At 47.5% G+C, this 22,749-nt stretch overlaps 1 protein-coding gene across 4 annotated transcripts in view; it reads left to right on the top strand.

Moving 5' to 3' along the window:
- Positions 1 to 22,749, top strand: part of Ttc39c (tetratricopeptide repeat domain 39C) — an 89,756-nt gene that overhangs the window by 50,933 nt on the left and 16,074 nt on the right. For 3 of the 4 annotated variants that reach the window (XM_050160711.1, XM_050160710.1, XM_050160712.1), the window contains 3 exons: positions 1,705 to 2,059; positions 4,779 to 4,947; positions 22,361 to 22,454. In XM_050160711.1, the coding sequence (XP_050016668.1) occupies positions 1,705 to 2,059; positions 4,779 to 4,947; positions 22,361 to 22,454 (618 nt within the window). Of the gene's footprint in view, positions 1 to 1,704; positions 2,060 to 4,778; positions 4,948 to 22,360; positions 22,455 to 22,749 lie in introns of those variants that run through there. The other variant, XM_050160713.1, reaches the window with a different exon arrangement.

The raw sequence follows: 22,749 nt of genomic DNA, 5'->3' as shown, positions 1-22,749 counted from the left end.
TCGTTGTGATTCCATAGGAAGTACAGGATCCTTTGTTGGAAAACTGGTCTGCTTAGCTTCTAGGACACCCCATGCAAAATACCCACAGGACTCAGACCACAGCCACAGTGTGTGTGGTTTGTGACAACAGGATGTGGGGCAGAACCTACAAAGTGAAGGAAGCCTGGGCCAAAGTATAGGTGGGACCTTGTGCAGGTTCCTGTGGTTGCCGCTCTCAGGAATCCCAAGGGGCATGCTTTCTTCAGCATTGACTGAAGACACAAAAGAAATGTTAGCACAGGATCCTCTCCTCAGAGCCCTCAGGCCCAGCTTTGTTACAGGAGGCCAATTCTTTAGGTATCCCCTGCCACACACGTCCTCACATTCCAGACTTCCAGAGCCAAATCTTCTGAAATCTGAGCTTTCTTCCTAGCCAGGGGTGCACATGGCGGGCAGATCTTTAGGACGGCAGGCAAGGCGTGCCCTCATTCCTTTCTGCACACCCATATCCTAGCTCCCTCTCAATTCCAGTACTGAGTTACAGATTCAATTTTATTTGCTATCACGCACTTCTGACATGATTGTTGTCTAAAGTACATGTTCCTGCGGCTGCAGAGGCTCTGCCAGCCTTTGTCAGGTCAGGTTTGCCATGGTTCATGGAGGTCAGAGCAGTAATTTCCCGTCGGTAATGGGGCCAGGCCAGCTTGTCTGTTGTCTCAAGAGAACTTGGCTCTGAAAATTCCTGCCAGGAAGCCTTTTTTCCCCCAGACGTGAAGATGCTCTCAGATGGTCACAGATAAACCCACTCCCCACCTGAAGGTCGAAATGTGCTCTAGGGAAGAGGAGCAGCAGGGAGCTGAGGGCCTGAGGGGAGGAACCAAGGGGCCTTGGGCAGTGACTCCTCATCTCTCCTCCCACTTGGAAGTCTCGTGAGGGGGGGGGGTGTTTTCTAGAGGGTCTCTGTCGCCCTCCTCACCTGGAAGTCTCGTGTGTGGGGTGTTCTCTAGAGGGTCTCTGTCACCCTCCTCACTGTAGATGTCTCCAGACTGGGAGAGTTGTGGAGAGATCAGATGAAAACCACTCTTAGTACACAGGAAGCATCAGAGGAATTATAGGCATTCTTTGCATGTCTGCATTAACATGAATGACTTTTTGAGTGATGCATTGGCATTTTGACCTAGATATGAATTAATCATTTTGTTTGCTTACTAATACTTCTTTGGCAAGACACCCCGCTCAGTGTGTAGGCACAAAGTTAGCCATGGATTAGACTAAGAACTTTTTTTTGAGGAATGAAAATACATGGGAGAGAAATACAAGAGCGTGCAAAGGTCTGCCAGGATCCATCACCGTGTTCAGGGAAGCAGTGGGGTTCACAGAAGACTGGGGGAATGGGGTTTGGACAGTCCTTCCCTTCTGCCCACTTCCCTCCCTCCTTCCCTCCCCTCTCCACCCTCCCTCCCTCCATTTGAAGAGTTGGATAACAGCAGTAACAAACAGAGCCTGCATGGTTCTTACAGTGGCCACATTCTGTGTTGAAGGAACACTGACTGTAAATAGGAGGTGTGTAGGTTCCGTGAAGCAGGTGTGGTACAGTGACAGCTAATACTTGTGTGTTTTCAAGTGTTTGCTTCCCCCCAGCTCCTTTCTAACTGTCCTGTATCGTTACATGAATGCAAACGCTGGTGCTGAGTTTTGAATCCCTCTCTTCCCTTCTCTTCACAGCCTATATCAAAGGTGGGTGGATCCTTAGGAAAGCCTGGAAGATTTACAATAAGTGCTATGTGGACATCAACGCCCTTCAGGAGCTGTATCAGAAGAAGCTAGCAGAAGAGCCCTTATCTTCTGATGCCGCAAATGATAATCACGTAGTGGCTGAAGGGGTGACTGAGGAGTCCCTAAACAGACTGAAAGGTGCTGTCAGCTTTGGATATGGCCTTTTTCACCTTTGCATATCCATGGTGCCCCCAAACCTGCTCAAAATCATCAACCTGCTGGGGTTTCCTGGAGACCGCCTACAGGGCCTTTCTTCACTGACGTATGCAAGCGAAAGTAAGGACATGAAGGCCCCTTTAGCTACGTGAGTAGCTATATTGCAATGCTTTGGTAGATAATATAGTATTGAAAGTAAGTAAACAGCAGTGAGAACTTTAAAAGAAACTTCAGGAAAATGCTTGTTGGTTGATAAGGATGCTGTTCCTGTCATGCATTGTCAAGGAGCATATTCTGTGCTGCTGGTGACATAATCATGTTAGCCGGAGAGCTGGGACATTGTTCAGTCCCCGGAATCCTGTAGTTGTTATTTCCTTATCTTTGTGTGTGCATGCATGTTTACACACACATATGTGTGTGTTTGTATGTGGGGGTACACATGCACAGTACGTGGAGACCAAAGAGCAACCTTGGGTGTCATTCTCAGAGACAGGACAGGCTCCTTTGAGACAGCGTCTGTCACTGGCTTAGAGCTGACGAGGTAGTCTAGGCTGATGCCAGGGATGCCCCTGCCTGCACCTCCCCAGCACTGAAACTGCAAGCATGTGCTGGCTACCAGGTCCATAATTCTCTGTGGTTCTGGGGATTGAGCTTAGGTTCTCATTCTTGGGAGGCGAGCACTTTGCCAACAAAGCTATTTCACTTGCAAGTGTAGTTGGTTCTTTTTACTCTTTGGAGTCCCGCCACCCAGCTCCCAAATAAACACACGGAAACTTATTATTACTTATGAATCCCCAGCCTTAACTTGGCTCGTTTCTAGCTAGCTTTTCTGAACTTAAATTATCCTGCCTCCAGGCTTTTACCTTCCTCTGTTCTCTATACCTTTGCTTATGCTTGCTCTGTGGCTGGCTGTATGGCTGGGTTGCTGGCCCCTGGCGTCTTCCTCTCTTTCTTTTCTTGCTCCTCTCTTCTCTTCCTTTCTTCTCTCTGACTGGCAGCCCCTTGTGTCCTTGCTCCTGCCTTGCTATTGGCCGTTCAGCTCTTTATTAGGCCAATCAGGCGTTTTAGGCAGGCACAGTAACACCGCTTCACGACGAAACAAATGCAGCATAAAGGAACGCAGCACATTTTGCATCGTTCAGCAGATGTTCTACAGCGTAAAGACGTGCAACCATGGCCACAACTGGCCAGCCAACTCAGTCTTTTAAATGTCCACACCCTTTCATGAGGAGTTTTGTGCCTTTACCACGATCTCTCAGTTGCACACTTCTGGTTTTACTTGAATTTATAAGATCTAGTTTTGTGTGGTTCTGAGACTTTTGTCCTTACAAAGAATATAGGTGTTGTTGGGCTATCTTCCTGGATGATTCCAGTCATATTAAAATGAAAATGACTAAAATGTTGAAAAAGGATATGATTTTAAAATTTCTTCATGGGTGGAGAGATGATGGCTCAGCAGTTAAGAGCACTTGTTGCTCTAGAGACTTCAGGTTTTGTTCTCAGCACCCACATGGCAGCTCACACCCTCTGTGACTCCAGGACCAGGGGATCTGATGCCCTCTCCTGGCCGCTTTGGGTACTGCCCACATATGATGCACTTAACATGCACACAGGCAAAACACACCCATATACATAAAAAGAAACAAATCTTTAAAATCTCTATCTAGAAAATAACCTCTCTCCTCAGTCTGAGCTGCTCGACAGGTCCTGAGTCCTGTTTCTCCCTACTCTGCGATGTCATTCGTACAACACCTCAGTGAGATGCAGTTCTACACGTTAGCAATGGAGGGTGGAAGCTCTGTAAGAATCATGACAATAGCTTTGCCCCCGCCTGTCCCAGCACTAGATTGTGCAGACCGTGGCCTTTACTAAGAGTGTTATTAGCAGGTTGGTAACTTGTGAACATGTCTTGCTTACGGCTTAGTATTGTTTTGTATTTATCTCTGAGAAAGGGATTGGAATTAATTCGTCAAATTAATATGTTCTCCATAAGGGGCTTAGATTTACCAGTGCACTAGCTGTGACATTCACATGAAAATATTTGATGTGCTGGTTAAATGCTTGTATATGCTCCTCAAAGCAGGTCTCAGCGATTTTACTCTCTGTGTGCCTAGTTTAGTTAACTAACTTGAACTTGGAGAATTTTAAGCAATTTATATTTTTATATTGTTTAACGCCTTCAGAGGCTGGGAAGGCGCCTTTGATTTGTTCTTCTCAGTTGTTTTAATCCTTATTTAAGATCTGTGGCAGTGGATTGTACATTTGGGTCTAGAGCCTGTGATTTGTACCTGGTATATATGTATATATGATGTGTAGGAGCTCACTATGTAGTCTTCATTATATAAAACAGGCTGGTCTGGAACATGCAGAATTCTGCTTGTCTCTGCCTCCCAAGTGCTGGGATTAAAGGTGTGCACCACCACGGCTGGCCTGTAGCCTGACTTTTATGAACACACATTTTTACTTCTACAGACTGTAAAAGCTTTTATTACAAAGAGACAATAAATTGGTGGTGACTGGTGACTGTCTCCAGTTTGTGCACAGGACAGTGAGGTACAATCCAGGTGCTTCCGTTAGTAACGACGCATCTGGAAGCTTCGAAGAGCCAGGTGCATCTGCTGTGTTTTTCTCCTCTTGTCAAATGCATAGGGAATGACTGATTGACATCTCATGCTAAAGTAGCCATTTTCCAGATACTGGCAAAAATGAAAGTGGGGAAGCATTTTGATTGTACTTTTTGTATGTCGCTTAGCAAGATTTCATTGGGAAAGTCCGCCTTGGAACAGCACATGCTGGCTTTTATTTTGAGAACAGAAAGCATCTCAGGGAACCCTTCTCACGGCTTCTCTCTCCCTGCCTCCCTGCAGATTAGCTCTGTTGTGGTACCACACGGTGGTCCGCCCATTCTTTGCCTTGGATGGCAGTGACAGCAAAGCCGGCCTGGATGAAGCTAAGGAGATTCTTCTCAAAAAGGAAGCTGCGTATCCCAACTCCTCCCTCTTCATGTTCTTCAAGGGGCGGATCCAGCGACTAGAGGTAGGCGCTTTCCCCAGCCTCCTCAGTGCGCTGCTGGCTAGCACGCCTCCAGTGTGCCAGACACCACAGGAGCCTGGGTTATTAGTCAGTTACCTTCTGTTCAGGGGGCGGGGCAAAGCTTCCGGAGAGTCTTCGGGAATGAGAATGATTGGCATATTTAAGTTTAAGGAACAAGGGTAGTGTGAAATCATTTAGGTGAAAGACACAAAATAGAACCTTTTCCTCCTGAGTTAGTAATGATCTTAGCTAATGGTTGATTTATACAAGTAAATCGTCAGCTTAGAAACGAACGTTGCTTTTTCCATGTGTTCATCTGCTCAGTCTCCTTATGTATGTGCCAAGTGCTTTCCTAACACGGTCCAGTCCCCTCGTCAAAGCCAGCCTGAGAATAGACACAAAACTGTCACCTTCAGGTCACAGAAAAGGGAAACGGGGATCCAAGAGGACTTCTGATAACTCCATGTGATTCCTGTGCATGGCCATGCCCTGGCTGCGTAGGCCCGCTTCTCTGTATCTCTCGTGTTGTTCAGGAGCATGCGGGTTTGGGGGAAAACGAAGAGGCTGCAGACATGTGAATGAAGGTGGCTGCTCTCACTGCGGGAACCACCCATTTTCTTACCAATATTTGTCAATAAACCAACTGTAACACTCTTGCTCTCCAGCCAGGCGCCCCTCCATCTGTCAGAAGTCAGCCCCAACCAACCCCAGGAGGATGGTGGGGATTTCTGCTGGGCATTCCTTTCTGAGCACGAGGCAGGTTTGGTTTTTCTCCTTTCTCCTCTCTTGTTTAGGGTTGGTTCTGGCGGTGTATAGTGTCATGCAGAAAGCATCCAGAATCCTTCCTTCTCTTGCAGTGGCTCACGCAATGGCTCCTAAACCTGAACACTGTAAAACAGCCCTCTAACCACTGAAGTTTTCTTATTTTATTGTGTGTGTATGTATGTGTATGCGTATGTATGCTTTGCAGTTTTCTTATTTTATTGTGTGTGTATGTGTGCATATGCGTGTGTGTGTGTGTGCATTGCGCTCACATGCACACGCGCGTGGTGGAGGGCACATGTGCTGTGACATGCGTGAGGAAGTCAGAGGACATTCTAGAATCAGTTCTCTCCTCCTACTTTTATGTGGTTTCTAGAGCTCAGTCTCAGGTCACGAGACCTGAATGGCAGGTGCCTCTCTCTGCCTGCTGAGACCACCTCCAGGCCCCAGACTTTGTCTTTCTGTTTGGCTCTGCTGCTGTGAGAAATCTTGACGCAGCACTGGGGATTGCATCCAGGGCCTTGCACATGCTAAGCGAGTCAGCCCCAGCTCACTCTGTAAGTTTAATTCTCCGAGCCCTGCTCTAGATAAAATGCATTAGGGATTGCCACGTAGCTAGCCCAGGTAGGCTTGGAACTCACTGCCCAGCCCAGGCTGGTCCTCAGTCCACTTTCGTCTTCTTGCCTTGGCTCCCTAAGTGTTGGGATCATAGACCATCAAAGTGCCATTGTGCCGAGATTTGAGATTATATCAATAATTTATTTTGAAGCACAGTAGAAATACCCACACACTCCACACACTTGAGCATGTGACCAAGTTAGTTTTCATCTATATATCTTGAAACATTTTGTTTGTACTCAAGCTTGTGAGCTTGAGGTTAGAGTTCTCCTTTCTCTTGCTTTTAAAATGCAGTTCTGAATGTGAATGGCCCCATAGGCTCATATTTTTTAATATGTGGTCCCAGTTAGGAAAACTGTTTGGGAAAAATTAGGAGGTATGTCACTGGCTGCGAGTTGTGAGATTTTTGAGACTGGTACCGTTCCCAGTTAGCGTTCTGCCTAAGATGTGAGCTGTCCCTGCTGCCGTGCCCGCACTCCACCCGAGCTCTGCCACCATGGACTCCAGCCCTCTGAAGTCATTAGCTCGGTTAAGTACTTACTTTTGTAGGTTGGCTTGGTCTTGGGGTTTTGTTACAGAAATAGAAAAGTAACTGAGACGTGACCCATCTCCTGTGCATTCAGGACTGTTTGCTAGTGTTTTTTCCTTTAAATCGAGGGCGTGAACCCACCTGTAGGGAGAGAGTTCCAGTGCCTCTGTTCCCTTCAGTTTGTGCATGAAAAAATAAGATTGAAAAAGTAAATAGAAAATTTTAAATCAAGTATGTCTTTTCAAGTATAATTTTTGAGATGAGTTCCTGTGGGTGTGTGTGCTTCTCTGAATTGAACCTCAGGCCTCCCACATGCTGCAAGGGCTCTGTCGTGGGCTGTTTCCAGCCTGACACCTTTGAGTAGCTTGGATTAACACAGCACAGACTGAACATTCCTAACTTCAAAATCCAAAATCTAAACATTGCAAAACCTGAAATGTTCTGAGTCTCATCATGAGACTATAAACAGAGAACGCTGCACCTGACCCCATGTGGTGGGTCACATCGGAACCCAGGTACACTGTAATGATATATAACCATCTTCGGGGACTGGTGAGATGGCACTGTTTCTGCAGAGGACTTGAGTTAGTCCCTGCATGGAGGACTGTAACTCCTCTGTAACTCCAGCTCCAGCTGTGACAACCCCTTCTGGCTTCCTCAGACACTCACACACATGCACACATGCATCCATATGAATAAAAAAATCTTAAAGGTCTTAATTATTAGTACAGTTAGTCTGTGAATATAATTATAGTACAAGTGAAACAGAAATAAACTTTGTATCTGGATGTGGGTCCTATCTCCACTATACCCTTTGTACATATATGCAGACATGCACACATGTGAAACAGGGAGCTGAGATTGCAGGCAGGCCAGCACTCCCAGCATGCCCTGGACATCTTTGCTCAGCACTCCCACCATGCCCTGGACATCCGTGCTCTGTCCCTGAGATACGAGGGCAGCTGCTTTACCTATTGTGTCTAGAGCTGGAGGACAACTCAGTTTGAAGTTTCCCATTAATTTCCATTCAGATAAACCCGCAGTAGTAAGTATTAAGACCATTAAGATACAATGAGAATTTTTCTCAATTATTTTTTAGATTCAGTTTAATATTTTTTAATTTTGTGTGTGTGTGTGTGTGTGTGTGTGTGTGTGTGTGTGTGTGTGTGCATGCATGAGTGCTGGTGCCCGTGGAAACTGGAGGCCTGAGAGCTCCTGGAGCCACGGTTCCAGGTGGTACTGAGCCGCCTGACGGGGCTGGCATTGAACTTGTGTCCTCTGAGAGCTTTAACCCCTGAACCAGCTCCAGCCCCGTGGTTATTTTTAAAGTGTTAGATACAGTATACATTTTAATAAACTATATTTATGATTCTCTAGTCTTTTTTCCCTTTAAACAATACCGATTTGTACATTTTCCCTCTTGTTCGGTATTAACAGTCAGCTTTGTATGTTACACACATGTATGTGTTTGGTTCTGTGTGTGCTTTCATACTTGTGTCTTCATAGTGTCTGTGCTATGGTGACTTTTTCGTATTTATCTCTAAATAAATTTCCAACTATTCGTGTGCCATAAGTAGCTTCTATAAGTTTAAGAAGATACCCTATGAAGAGTAGCTGTCATGCTAACATTGCACGGGCTCTTACTTTGAAAGCATCCCCGGAACTCTTGCTCACACTTGTGAAAGTTGTGTGTTTAGTGTTGAAAGTAGTTCTGTGAAGCAGATTGATAAAAGCTCAGAGAGAGGAATTGGGGCTCAACCTGAAGACCCGAGCAGTAAAGCAGCCAGCCACTGACTCTTACCTGACCTCAGTTTGGAGTGGCGAGCCTGCCTCCAGGAATCTCAGAATGAGACTGTGTTTGATAGCTGTTTCCTCCCGTTTTATAATCCTCTCTAGGCTGGGATTAAAGATGTGCGCCACTGTGATTAAAGGCAAGCACCACTCAGTTTCTATGGCAAACTAGGGTGGTCACTGGGATTAAAGATGTGTGTCACACTGCCCGGTCTGTAAGGCTGAGCAGTGGGACTGTTTTACTCTCAGATCTTCAGGCAGGCTTTATTTACTAAAATACAATTGAAATGCCACTACAGTCCTGGTCCAGCCCAGGGTTGACCTGCTGTGCAGATTAGTTAAGACATCGAGAGGAGTCCTTGCATGTTGGGAAGGGAAGCTGCGGATCAGCATCCTCCTCCTTTCTTACAAGCCTGTGTCTGAAGGAGATACACAATGCCTGCCTTTGCAGGGTCCTTTGTGTCCCTGGAAGGCCTGTTCCAGGATCCCCTGAAGAGGCACAATCAGTGAGTGCTCAAATCCTTTCTATAAAACGTGTTTGCGTAGTCTCCATACATTTTAGTCTCTAGCGTATCTACAGTTCACCATGAGACACAGTGCAATGTGAAGCTAACTAAATGGCTGTTTCACTGTTTTGTTTAAGGGGAAAGTGTGGACAGGTACAAATTAAAATATGTAAATCTGAGTTTGAATCTGCAGGTAGGGGACCCACAGTGCAGAGCCCGTGAATACAGTCTGTGTTGAGATTTTGATGTGCTATTAAAGAGTTTCATCTCTTCAGAGTTAAATCTTTGCTTCAAAGATGTGATAGTAAAAAACTGAATGAACTAAATGAAATGAATGAGACAAATGCAAATGCATTTAAATGAAGCTCTGTGCTGTGACCAGGAGACCCAGGATGAGAGCACAGGAGAACCCCCTAAACTGTGCCTAACAGGCCCTTCACTGTAGCATGAGGACAGTGGAAGCTTCTAGGGCCAAACAGTCATATGGGAGACGTTTCAATGAGCTTTGTCTCCTTCTTTAGACATATTCGTGTTTAGTGTGTGTGTGTGTGTGTGTGTGTGTGTGTGTTGCCTGCATGTATCTGAGCACCTCATGCATGCAGTGCCCCAGAAGGCCAGAAGAGGACTTCAGAACCCTTGCAACCAGAGTTCCAGATGGTGTGAGCAGCCATGTGGGAGCTGGGAAGCAGGGTCCTTTGGAAAAGCCTCCAATACTGAGCCATCTCTCCAGCCCCATAGACTTTATCTTTTGTGTCTGTACATGTATGTATCACATACATATATGACCTACATGTAAACAGAATGTCAGTCTGTTTGGATTGTCAATGAGCCTCCTATATTCAGGCTGCTTCTGACCGTCATGCATTGAGTCAGGCAGTTCATGTTTCTGTAGAGATGGTGTCTGTTGCCAATTGAAATGGCCAGAACATCAGGGAGTTCACAACCCTCTGTAACTCCAGCTCCAGGGGATTCTGTGTCCTCATCTGGCCTTCACAGACATTGCATGTGTGTGTGTGTGTGTGTGTGTGTGTGTGTGTGTGTGTGTGTATACACAATGAATGAACACAGATGAACAAACATTTGAAATGATGAGATAGACATATAGATGTGACCCTGCTTCTGGAACCTTCCTGTGCAGTTGTGAGGACGTTGTTGGGATCAGCTTGTTGGTTGGTTTCTTGTAAGAGGCAGTGGCCTGCCAGAGCCCTTCCTGCCGAGCAAGGCACAGCGAGGGGCGCCATCCTTCCGTGCTGTCTCCTGTGATTGCTGACCTTTACTTCATGGCACCTGGTGTTCTAGTCCTTCCTGGAGGGTCAGGGCCCTGCTCACATGTGGTCTCTGAAGCTCTGCATAGAAGGATCTCTTCATACACTGACCACTTCCTGTGATCCCTGCGGTTTCCACCCCTTTCACTGCCCCATTATCGCAGGTATCCTCAGCCAGGAACATGTCCTAATTGGCTGCAGTTGTCAACTTGATGTGGCCTAGAAGGAAAACCTCCATTGAGGAATTCCCAAGATCGGATTGGCCTGTGTCCATATCTGGGGGTGGGGAGGGAGCCTTGATTGTTCACTGACGTGGAAAGGCCCGAAGGTGGTCCTGGACTGGATGGTAAGGCTAGTTAAGTTCCTGCTTGGGTTTCTGTCCTAACTCTCCCTACCGGTGGACTGTGATCTGCAAGTGTAAGTCAAATAACTCCTGTCTTCCCAGGCTGCTTTCGGTCAGAGTGCTTTATCACAGCCGCCAAAGAAAACCGGGGCATGAGGGGACTTTTAAAGCTGGCTGCAATGCCTTCACGGCACATTTTGTTTAATTACATTGGTCGTCCCGGAGATGACAGCCCTCCTGATTGTGTCAGGGATCCAGTGGTGACTCATTCATCAGGAAGAGAAAAGAGGAGACCTGCAGAGGTTGTGGGAGCAGGGGCCAGGGCAGAGGGACCACACTCTGCGTGGTCTGTGAACTCCATCATCAGAACCGCTTGTTGAGGGGTAACCTGTGCCTCACGTGTGAACCGCACGCCTCATGTGTGATGGAATGTTGCTATTTGTAGAATCGGAGGCAATGCAGGAAGAGAGCGAATTCCCTCAAGTCTAATTAATTGTTGTCTTCTTTCCCTACAGCCCACACACGCTTCTCAGTTACCTTAAAGACCCACCAAAAAAAAACAAAAAACAAAAAACAAAAACAGGGTTGCCATTTATTCTTAGAAGTTCAGGAACCATTACTGGTTTCATCTGGTGTGGGAGAGATGGAAGCTGCGTCTGTCCTTGCATCCCGGTTAGATGAAGCCATGTTGTATGGTATGATGAAAGTGAACTCACTGACACGAGAGGATTATGGCCACCCATGTACAGGCTGGTTTGTGTGTCAACTGGACACAAGCTAGAGACGTCAGAGAAAGGAGCCTCAGCTGAGGAAATGCCTCCCTGAGACCATGGTGTGAGGCTGTGAGGCTTTTCTCAATTAGTGATCATTGGGGGAGGGCCCAGCTCATGGTGGGTGGGGTCATCCCTGGGCTGGTGTCCTGGGTTCTATAAGAAAAGAGGTTGAGCAAGTCAGTAAGCAGCGCTCCTCCATGGCCTCTGCATCAGCTCCTCTCTGGGGTCCTGCCCTGTTTGAACTCCTGTCCTGACATCCTTCAGTGATGAACAGGAATGTTGCAGTGTGGGCCTAAGAAACCCTTTCCTCCCCAGCTTGCTCTTTGGGCATGGCGTTTCGTCACAGTGACAGAAACACTAACTGCGACACCGTTGTTGTTTGTAAACGGAACCCTGCATGTGCCCTTGTCACCCTGGCTGGACGAGCTGCAGTGTTGGTTCCCATCTCCAGGCTTCTGAGTGTGCTCGAGAGGATGAGCTTCCTGTTCACTGTACCCACTGTAGGCCTGGAGAGGCAGCCACATGCATGCCCTTGACCGCCATCTTGCTGCATAACCGTCTAAGTGCCTAGTCACATGTAAGCTGGAACCCCATGCAATTTTGTGATTGTTTTATGTGGAATTGCCAGAACAGGCAAAAAAAATGCATAGAGACAGACAGTACACAGTTATTCTATGACAGCAATATCCCACCTCTGTTGTGTGTGTGTGTGTGGTACTAGGGAATGCATGCACACATGTGTACACATGTATATGGAGGCCAGAGGTTGGTGTTGGCTGTTTTCCTCAATTACCACCTTATGTTTTGAAACAGGGCCTCTCGATGAGCCTGAAGCTCAAAGACTGAAGGAGGCTGGCTGGTCAGTGAGCCTCCAGGGTCCTCTGGTCTCTACCTCTTTTGCACTTGGAGACTAGGCTTGGGCAACCATACCCAGCTTTCCCCAGGTGCTGAAACTGAACTCAGACCCTTCTGGTTATGTGACAAGTACTCTATTGACTCAGCTAAGCTCCCAAGTCCCCTCCCTGACCCTGTGGTTGTATTTCCACTTTCCTAGTGGTGCAGGGTGGAGCGGTTTAAAGGTAGTACTGAGAAGGCGGCAGACGAGCCGTCACAGGGCAGGCACATGGTAGAAGATCCGGTACTGTCGGGGTGGCGGTGCTCTTTGAGTTGCCCAAACCCCTGTCAAGCTTCTAGTGCAGCCACTTCAGAGCTGCAGCTTGGGTACCTGGGATGCTGCTCAGCGGTGGGGTACTTGCCTGGCCTGTTTGCAAGGCCCTGGGCTCCATCCCCTCCAGTGTACAAACAAACCAGCAATGCCCTGGCAGAGGTGGGCAAGATGACCTAATCTTAAGGGACCCAGGATAGCCATAACAGTCCGGAAAAAGAAAGCAAAGTTGGAAAGCGTACGGCAGAGTACTCCAGATGGTGCAGCAGTGGCGGAAGAATAAGCTTAAAGATCAGTGATAAAGAAGCCCCCATTTATGGTCATTCGACTCTCAACAAGGGCACCAAGACCAATCAGTCCCCCCCCCACACACACAAAAAAAGGTCTTCAGCGAACGGTGCCGGAACAACGAAGCACCAAAGCACACACATGAAAGAATCTCACTCGACAGCTGTTTCAGCCGTGAAATTCCCTCGCAGCTGGGTAGGAGCTAGAACCTAGAATCAGAGAGCTCTTAGCTAGCAGCTTATATATGACCTGGAGAATACAGAGACAGAAGAAAAAACAGGTGGCTTGACCACATCACAGTGAACACTGGTGTTACAGTGACTGAGAACCTGAAGTGACAGTCTCGACTTGGAAAAGGACTTTGTGAACCATGTCTTTAAAGAAAGACCAGTGTCCTAAAACAGTATTCGAGTGTAGCAATAAAAAAGAAAAATTACCCAGTTTGAAGTTACTACATAACTCAGCAGTCCTTGGAATACACCCGAGAGGTTGCCAGTGGTGGCCTTCAGCCAAGCCTCCGTGTTGGCCCACTGTTGGCCCATAGTAGACGCCAGTCATTTGTCACTATGCCAAGGGCTGATAAGCTTATGAAAAGATACCTGGTGGTGAAAGTCATTTAAAACCGCCTCATTCCAGTGACAGGTGGAACATCACAGCCACCTGGCTATGTGTGACAGCCAGAAGCAAATGTTCCCGTGACTGGGGACACCAGCGCCCTCGTTCTTGCTGATGGGAAGGTAAAGGGGGGGCACACTTCAGCATGGCCTCAGAGTGCTAAGCATCCACTCACTAGCCGACTCAGCGGTTCTGCTTGGAGTGATATACCCAGGAGAAATGAAAATATCGATTTCTCAGTGTTTATTCTTCATGATAGTAAAAAGTAAAGCAAAGCCAGTGTCCGTCGGCAGGTGGAAGAACAAACGGTGTGTGGTATATCCAGGTAGTGGCTCTAACCCATCATCTAAAAGGAAGGAAGTCCGAGCCCGCACCTGCCACCAGCCATACATGCTAGAAGAGAGCTAGACATGGGCCCCGTGCAATTAAGTCTTGGACCGGACAAAAGTGTAGAGAGAGAATAGGCAGTGATTTGCTTAGATGTGGAGGAAGCCTGTCGAGGAGATGGAGTTACTGATAACCAAGGCTTGTTTGACGATGAGAGAATGATTGTACCTGTGAATATGCGAGGTCCTTTGCCAGACACCCTAGGACATCCTCCCAGAGTGCCTCACTTGTAGGGACCTCTGTAAGGCTACATTCCTGATTATGGCTCCCATCTGTTTCTTTCCTGCACGTCTCTCTTCGTGTGCTGACTTTTCTACCTGCACTTGACTCTCAGTCTTTCTGAGCACCATGACTGAGTTCATAAGCTAGTATATTCACTATTCCTTTGTTTCCTGAGGAAATTCTTGACATTGTTCTGTTATTTTTAATTCTTTCATGTCTTCTTTTTCATGAACACTTTTCAGTGTTCTGCTTTTTTCTCCCATACAAATTCTTTTTCTACATCATGTTGAAAACATCCTGGTGTAGTGGAGAAAATGTGGATTGGAAGCATCTCCGCAGGGACTGGGGGCTGGGGTGGTGTGGTTTAGTGGTATGGTGTCTGGGTAGAATGCACAAGGCTCTGGCTTCAGCATCGAATGCTCTTCCACTTTTGGGTCTTGTCTAGATTTTTAAAAAAGTATTATTACTGTTGTTGCTTGAGAGACAAAATGTGTGTGTGTGTGTGTGTGTGTGTCTGTGAGAGAGAGAGAGAGAGAGAGCACCTGCCATAGTGTGCCGGTGGAAGCCAGAGGATACCACTGTAGACTTGGTTCTTTCCTTCCACCATTACGTGGGATCAAACTGATGTCACCAGGCTTGCAAGGCAAGTGCCCTTAGCTGCTGAGCCATCTCGCCGGCTCCTGGTCTCACGTTGTGACCCGTGTGCTGTGCTGTCCACGTAAAGAGGGCAGCTCCCGCTGTTGTCAGCCTTCAGTGTTGTCCCTCAGGCGAGCCAAAGCATTGGGTCCTTGGTGACTCATCTGCACTCTTCAGCGTCCCTCCTACTTCAGCTGAGTTGTGAGTCCCAGGAAGAAGCAGTTCCTGTCACACACGTTCCCCAAATCACATGAGTCACTGTTGGGAGAACACGAGCATCCCATAAGAGATGCCCACTTCAAGTCTGCTTCTGTTAGTGGAGGATCCGGTGACGTCGTTCCAAGGGGTTCATCTCACCATGTAGACTGCAGAACTGCTATAGCCATTCCCCAGACATGTGCAGGTACCGAGAGCCTGTGACATCATAAGCCTGCTGAGGGGCTGAGGGGTGTCACGAAAAATAGGAAAAGCTCCTGTCTACGAGCAATATGAATATGTGGCGGGCTCAGCCAGACAGAAAGTCAGAGACAGAGACAAGTGGATGGGCAGTGATTATGGGGGATGGGTGAGACTAAGGCAGGATTTGGGGGAGGTTGGCCTCTGAGGATGGGAGCTGGAGACTGAAGTCAGTGACGTTGCCAGTTTCAGTGACCCGGCCTCTTAAGGCCACCTGGCCTCAGCAAAGCCTTCCTGTGGCCCCACTGCCACACTGGGAGTGTTCGCATCTGTCCGGGCAATCCCCCTGGACAGATTGGCACCAGCTGAAGCAGGGTCACCCACAGGCGGGTTTTACACCTGCTGGTCAGCCTCTGATGGTGCTTTAGCATCCCCGTTCCCAGCGTTCCGCTTCACTCGAGAGTGCGGCAGGATGCAGAAGCCCTAAGAGGCAGCTGGGACTCTGCTGCGCATCCCACGCTGCAGGCAGCGCTGTCTGTCGTTGGTGGCCGGAGACGCACGCACGTCTCACGACCCGTCGCTTATAGTAGGCTTCGGTCTCCTGTCACAAGCACTTGGTGACTCCAGATCGTCCCTGTAGCATAGACCTCTGTCATTTCCTAACCTGCTGTTCCTGTGTGATCAGCGTTAGCAGCACAGGTGTCCCCGCTCTGTCACAAACAGCGGCAGCCACATCTCTTTATATCTGCCCAGCCTCTTCCATGACTTAACCATTTGTGTTGGGTAGTGACTTCCAGATGTAGAATTTCTGAGGAACAGGCTGTTCTGTCTCCTCTGTGACTGCAGCAGTTTCCTACTGACCCCTCCGTACTTTTCTTGCCTTATAGTCTGTTCTTAACACACCTGCCTCTATGACCCATATGAAACACTCGATGTTTAAAACCTAGATTCTGGGCCAGGAATCAGCCGGTGACGAGAGGCACTCTGCTCAGAGGACTGGATTTGGTTCCCAGAACTCACGTCCATGACTCATAGCTGTGATTCCAGTACTGGCAGACCCGTGCCTTCTCTGGTTTCTGCCCACACCTGCACACATGCACACATGCACACACCATACACAGGCGCAAGTACGTACATATACTTACACTAAAGTCAGAGCCAGGCATGGCGGCTGGCCTGTGACTCACTGTGTAGGATAGCCTGGCCTTGAACTCATAGAGATCCACCTGTCTATACCTCCCAAGAGCTGGAGTTAAAGGTGGTCACCAAACCAAGCTGAATTTTTAAATGCTATATTGTAAACTTTAGGGCTTATTGAAAAAAAAAAAAGCTACTCATCACTCAACCTCAGATCTTTCCCTGGTGTTTCCTGTATTAGGGAAATAATTCATAAAGCCATTTTTAAAGCAAGGCTAACCAATCTGATTTTTTTTTCAAAGCCAAAGAAAGTATCAGCAAATTAAAAATTGAAGATATATTTCCCCTTTGGCAAAAATGACATTGATAGAACCCTGCAACAAGCCATTTCTGTTGGTGCAGCTTGGTAACGTCATCATCAGAGTCAGGATAAGGAGGCGTGAGCCAGGGCTCTGCTGGATCTCCACATTTAACTGATGCTTTTATTCAGTGAACAAACTAACACATTGTCCTGAGACTTGACCGTCTCCATGGACGAGCCAAGGGAGAACTGTGGCAAGAACTTGAGGTCAGAGAAATAGCTCAGTGGTAGATCCCTTGCCTGGCATTTCAAGAACATGGTATGAACCCCCCTTGAGAGCTGTTGAAGTCTAGAGTGTTTTGCACAGACCAGCTAAGGAAATGCCAGGAACACACCACTAAGAAGGCAGCGGCTTGAATACCTGGAAGACATGCTTGGTCCACAGGCACAGTGCAATGGCTGCCAGTTACGCTGATTTCAGTTTGGTAATGGCCATACTCCACTTAGCTTGGCGAGGCCTTGCCCTTGTTTTGTTTATGACTCCCTTGGAGAACAGGTTTGGCAGCCCTTTTGTTTGCTTGCTTGCTTGTTTTTGTATTGCTAGTGAAGGCCTCCTCTAATATATGTCTCAGGAGTTTTGTTGTTACTAGTTTTTTTTTTTTTTTTTAAAGATGTGTTTGCATGTAGTCCAGCCTGGCCTAAAACTCCCTGTAGAACTGAGGATGACCTTGAATTTAGGATTCTTTTGCCTAAGAATTACACTTATGCACCATCATAGCTGGGAGTTGAGGTCAGGTCTTCATGTTTGGCAAGCAGAGGGTTCCATGGGCTATACCTCAGTATTTAAAAAAAAAAATTACATAATTTGTTAGTATATAATTTGCCAAAAAAAAAAAAAAAAAAGCCAGTGTCCTACTGGAGAGAGGGTTTAGTGGTTAAGAGTGCTTACTCTAAATGGAATAGAAAAGTAACCTGGTAGGTGGGAGCCAAGGAATTCCCGCATCTCACAGTGAGCCCTGCCGGGCCGGTCTGCCCAGTCTGCTCCTGCAGAGGTGTTAGAACCCTGCCCCTGCTCTGGGAAGGTTTTCCCAGGGCAAGTGTTACAACTCTGCCCCAGTGAAGTTGTTAGAGCTTTTCTTTGGTCCCCCACGGTGTAACAGCTCTGCTGTGGTGGGTGTTAAAAGTGACACATTACTGCAGTTCCACCCAGTGTCACACTGCACAGCAAACCTCACCCACGAGATTTATTGGGAGGTGGCTGCCTCTAGAGTGAGAAGCAGTAGCAAACGAACAGGGTACAGAGATTATATAGGATTTCTTAGGGGTGGGGAAGTGGGAGAGCTTTTCCAGAGTGGCTTGGGATGGGTGGGATCTGTAGCCTGACTCAGGGACAGGCTCAGGGATTGGTGGGATTTCAAGCCCTGGCTCTGGGTCAAATCAGGGTCAGTGTGTTTTTCCTTGGCCCAGGTCTCAGGTCAGGTCAAAGTCAGGCATTCTTTCCTCATTATCCTACACTTACTGTTGCAGAGGACCTGGGTTTGGTTGCCAGCACCCACATGGCACCTCATAGCCATGTATAACTCTGGATTCAGAGGATCAGACACTATGTCTAGCCTCCAGGGTCACCACACCCATGTGGTACACAGACACATTTAGGCAAAATGCTGTACAATAAGATGAAAATAAGGAAATCTTTAATAAACCAGACTGTTTGGGTCAGACTCAGGACACTGAGGCGTCCACACCAGCCTGTTTCCGTGTCCTCTGCAGCCCATTTACACGTTGTGATTTATTCTAAAACTAAGCTGGGCATCTCATCTCTGTGCCGTGCTAGGTATTTTAATTCATCATAAAACCCACCATACGTTATTTTCTTATTTTAAATTATTTTGGTGAAGAAGGGTAATATCTTTCTGTTATTTAAACAAATCCTTCAAGGAACGATCCAAGTAGAGTTAGAGTTGATTGGCAGTAATGCCGACTCTTGGTATCCTCTCTTTGAGCTCCCCCCACTTAGTATTTTCAAGTTTTTTCTCATACAAGAAAGAGGAGGCACATTCTTCACACTTGTAAATTTTACAGAAATGAACAATCTTTGTTTCTCAAGTCTGTGTAATAGACTGTTGCAGACCATCTGGCTGCCAATAATAGAAATTATTCCTACACCTGCAGTCCAGATCCCTTCACCAGCTTGACGATTGCGGCGTCTTTCTTTCAACTGCGTCTTGTGCACGGGTGATCTGGGCAGGCACGCTCAGCCTAGTTGGATCCACAGCTGTAAAGAGCAGTAGCCAGAGGGTCACCTAAGGAATTCTCCCCGTGTTACCAAGTTTTCTAAAAGCCATTGTCTACTGCAGCAGACTGAGGATCACCTTTGGATGGATCCCTTTTCCTGCATCCTTGGCTGCCCAGCTCCTGCCCCAAGGACCTGGAAAGCCACCTCCTGTGCAGTGCTTTGTTTATTTGAATGAATAAGTGAAATGTATGCCCTGGCAATGCTGAAGCATACATGGGCAGCCCATACATGGTGGTTCTGTTGAACTCGTCCATATTGGGTTTCATGGTCTAAGCTGATGAGGATGACCAGGTCTTTTCTTCAGGAGGGCACCAGATGTCATTACTGATGGTTGTGAGCTACCATGTGGTTGCTGAGAACTGAACTTAGGACCTTAGGAAGTGCAGTTCTCTCAACTGCTATGTTCACTTACCTGTGTTCAAATGGAAGTATCTTCCACATTGTATGTTCTCCCATACCGGGCTAAACAAAGCTAGGCATCTGCAGGGTCTCACTCCCTGCGGCTTCAGGAACATCTCTTTCTTGACTCTTCTACATCCATAATTACCTGCATTCCTGGGTTTGTGGCCACACCCTTCCGATTTTTGCCTGTGGTCACAGCACCTCCCCTCCTAGGGGTGCAGAGGATAATGTCCCTGATCTCAGGAGCCCTCTTTTAATCTAATCTGCATACACAGTCTCTCAAGAAAGCTTGCTCTGAGCTAATTAGGTCAGAATTTGAGTACTGGTTCTGTCTGTGGCCAAGTTTCTTCACCTTGTTTGAAAATAGATGAGAATGTGTCTGTCACAGAGAGGTTTGGGAAGCACCAAGAGCTACAGTGTTATTTCTTGGCTTCTGTCTTCCCTTTTTGACATCAGAGTCTTATTTTGACTGTGCTATCAGGAGCCAGCCTCAGTCACTGGTGGGCGCTGTTCTTTCCTCGGAAGGCTGGTGCACCTGCATGTACTGTTGTGAAAACACAGCTGGAGAGAGCTTGGTCACTATGGCCCACTCAGAAGTGAACACCCTGTGTGTGAGTGCCTAGTGCCCTTAGCTTGGGGACCAGAGATGCTGGAAGCAGAAGTGACCAGTGCAGTGGTTTCTGCACAGGGAGTAAGGAGAGGGTGCCTGGAACGAACTGGGGGCGGGGGGGACTATCTGAGGGGACAGTCGGAGACAGTCATAACAAGTGTCTTGGGGCCTGAACTCCCTGGCACACTCTCCTGTACACACCTTCGTGAAAGGTTGTTTGTATCAGTTTGGTGTCTGTGTCTAAGTTTAACTGTCTCGTTTCCCCATGGGAGTTTTGTCGTTCCTGTGAGGTCCTCTCCAGTGCCAGGTATGTCAGTCAAGCGCAGGAATGACCAGGTGAAAAGTCTTTTTGTGGCCTCCTTGCCAGTGTTTATTGACGGTGTGAAGGTTGTAGTTTCAGTCTTTCTGACAACAGAACGTGTGTCACACAAGGGCAGTTATTGGTCAGGTCCCAGCTTTGTCAGGCCACAGTTAGCATCAGCCACAGAGTTCTGGAGTCACAGGTTGCTCTGAAGTCGCCACTCTGGCTCATCCTGGCCCCAGGGACACTGAGGCCTGCAGATCCTCTTCCTGGGACCCTTTCTAAGGGAGCTTGTTGGGAGCCAGGAGGAGGGCTGGGGAGGAAGTTGCAGGCCTACCAGTGTAGGGCAAGGGAATGCCTCAGTCCAGCTGGAAAGGAAGGAATGTGCAGGGCCACCACCCTCAGAGCAGGCTGCGTGGTCTCCCTGGGTGCAGGGCCTTTAGTGTTAGATTCCTGGACACATCTCGATGCCTTATTTAAGGAGCTGGATCTTTTCTGATTCTGATGATGTTTTTTCAGCATTCTTGAGGAAAAACTTTTAGTGGAAAGAAAAATCAGATATACAGTGGCTCCTTCCCTACCCGTGGCTCCTTCCCTACCCGTGGCTCCTTCCATACCTGGACCATGGTTTCCAAGACCTTCAGTGAGGAATGAGGCCACAGAGAGAACTGAACGCTAGATATAGGCTTTTCCTTTGCACGTTTACTCAGGCTCAACCTAATGTATAAATTAGGCAAAGAGCAGCAGTGGTAAAACAGAGCAGGTGCAACCATTCAGTGTAATAAAAGTTACAGGAACGTGGTTGCGTACTCGCCAAGAACAGGTACAACCAGACACTGTAGTAAAAGTTACAGGAACATGGCCGCATACTCGCCAAGCATCTTCCTGTATTCTATCCTGTTTTCAGACTGCAGTGGCCTACCACTGCGACCCCAGAAAGTGAGGCAGCAGAGTGGGAGAGGGGAGAGCGATCGTGTATAAAGTGTATAACCAGAAACAACTAAAGCTAACATCTGGAGGCTGTTGGGCTCTGGCAGCAGTGAGTAGATAGATGCACAGTACACATGGAATCTGGAGCCTCCGAGAGCCTCTGAGTGTTCGAAGAGGAAACCAAACGACCAGAAGCAAATGGATACCAGCTTCAGTTTAGAAGCAAACCATCCCCTGTCCTGTGGAGCAGAGGAACCAGATAATGGCAGTGGCCTTGTGCGTTCACTCTAGGCGGATGGGGATTCCTTCTGGACCTAGAGGACAGAATATGCTCCTTTTGCCTGTTGAATACATCTGGTTACAAAGAACTAGATTGGTAAACAATTATACAGCAAAATCTACATACACACATGGAGAGAAAATGGTGTGGGGGAAGGGGCTGGAGTAGAGCTGAGCCAAAGTCACCTCCTAAGCCTGCTGTGTGGTGCACACCTGTACTCTCAACTGCTTGGGAAGGGATGCGGAGGAGAGAGGATCATGGGATTGAAACCAGTGTGGGCCACAGAGTGGGACCCTGCTCCAGAAAACAAAAAGAAAAGAAAAGCAAAAGGGGATGGCTTGAACTTGCTGCCAAGCCCAGGGACATGAGTTCAATCCCCAGGCCCCTCATGGTGAAAGGTGAGCTCTCCACGTACGCACTAGCTATGCTGTGTATGTGCACACACAGAAAATAAGTGGAAAAAGTTTGGAAAGGGAGTTTTCAGTGCTGAGGTTAATTTCACCTCTGTTAGGCAAATTGGTGTGTTTTCTTCACAGCCTTTTCCCCTGTACTGCGCTCGCTCTGTTTAAAATCACAACACGGGATTGGAGGGGTGGCTCAGAGGTTAAGAGCACTGGCTGCTTTCCCAGAAGTCCTGAGTTCAATTCCCAGCAACCACATGGTGGCTCACAACCATCTGTTATGAGATCTGGTGCCTTCTTCTGGTGTGTGGGAATACATGCCAGAACACTGTATACATAATAAATAAATCTTAAAAAATAAAACCACACCTTTAAAAAAAATCACAACTCAGGAAGAAGCTGAGTTTGGTTTATGATGATGTCAGGTCATAACCAATCACCATGTCTTTCTTTTCTCCTTAGTGTCAAATCAACAGTGCCTTGACTTCCTTCCACACTGCTTTGGAACTCGCCGTGGATCAGAGGGAGATTCAGCATGTCTGTCTATATGAAATCGGTAACTAGAATCCAGTTTGTCTGTCCGTATGGATGGGTAACTAGAATCCAGTTTGTCTGTCCGTATGAGATGGGTAACTAGAATCCAGTTTGTCTGTCCGTATGAGATGGGTAACTAGAATCCAGTTTGTCTGTCCGTATGAGATGGGTAACTAGAATCCAGTTTGTCTGTCCGTATGAGATGGGTAACTAGAATCCAGTTTGTCTGTCCGTATGAGATGGGTAACTAGAATCCAGTTTGTCTGTCCGTATGAGATGGGTAACTAGAATCCAGTTTGTCTGTCCGTATGAGATGG

This window comes from Alexandromys fortis, unplaced genomic scaffold (genome assembly GCF_014885135.2).
Source record: "Alexandromys fortis isolate MF-2015 unplaced genomic scaffold, M_Fortis_MF-2015_v1.1 scaffold_104, whole genome shotgun sequence".
NCBI lineage: Eukaryota > Metazoa > Chordata > Mammalia > Rodentia > Cricetidae > Alexandromys > Alexandromys fortis.
The sequence above is the reverse complement of the archived record's forward strand: the minus strand, read 5'-3'. Positions and strand labels throughout refer to the sequence as shown.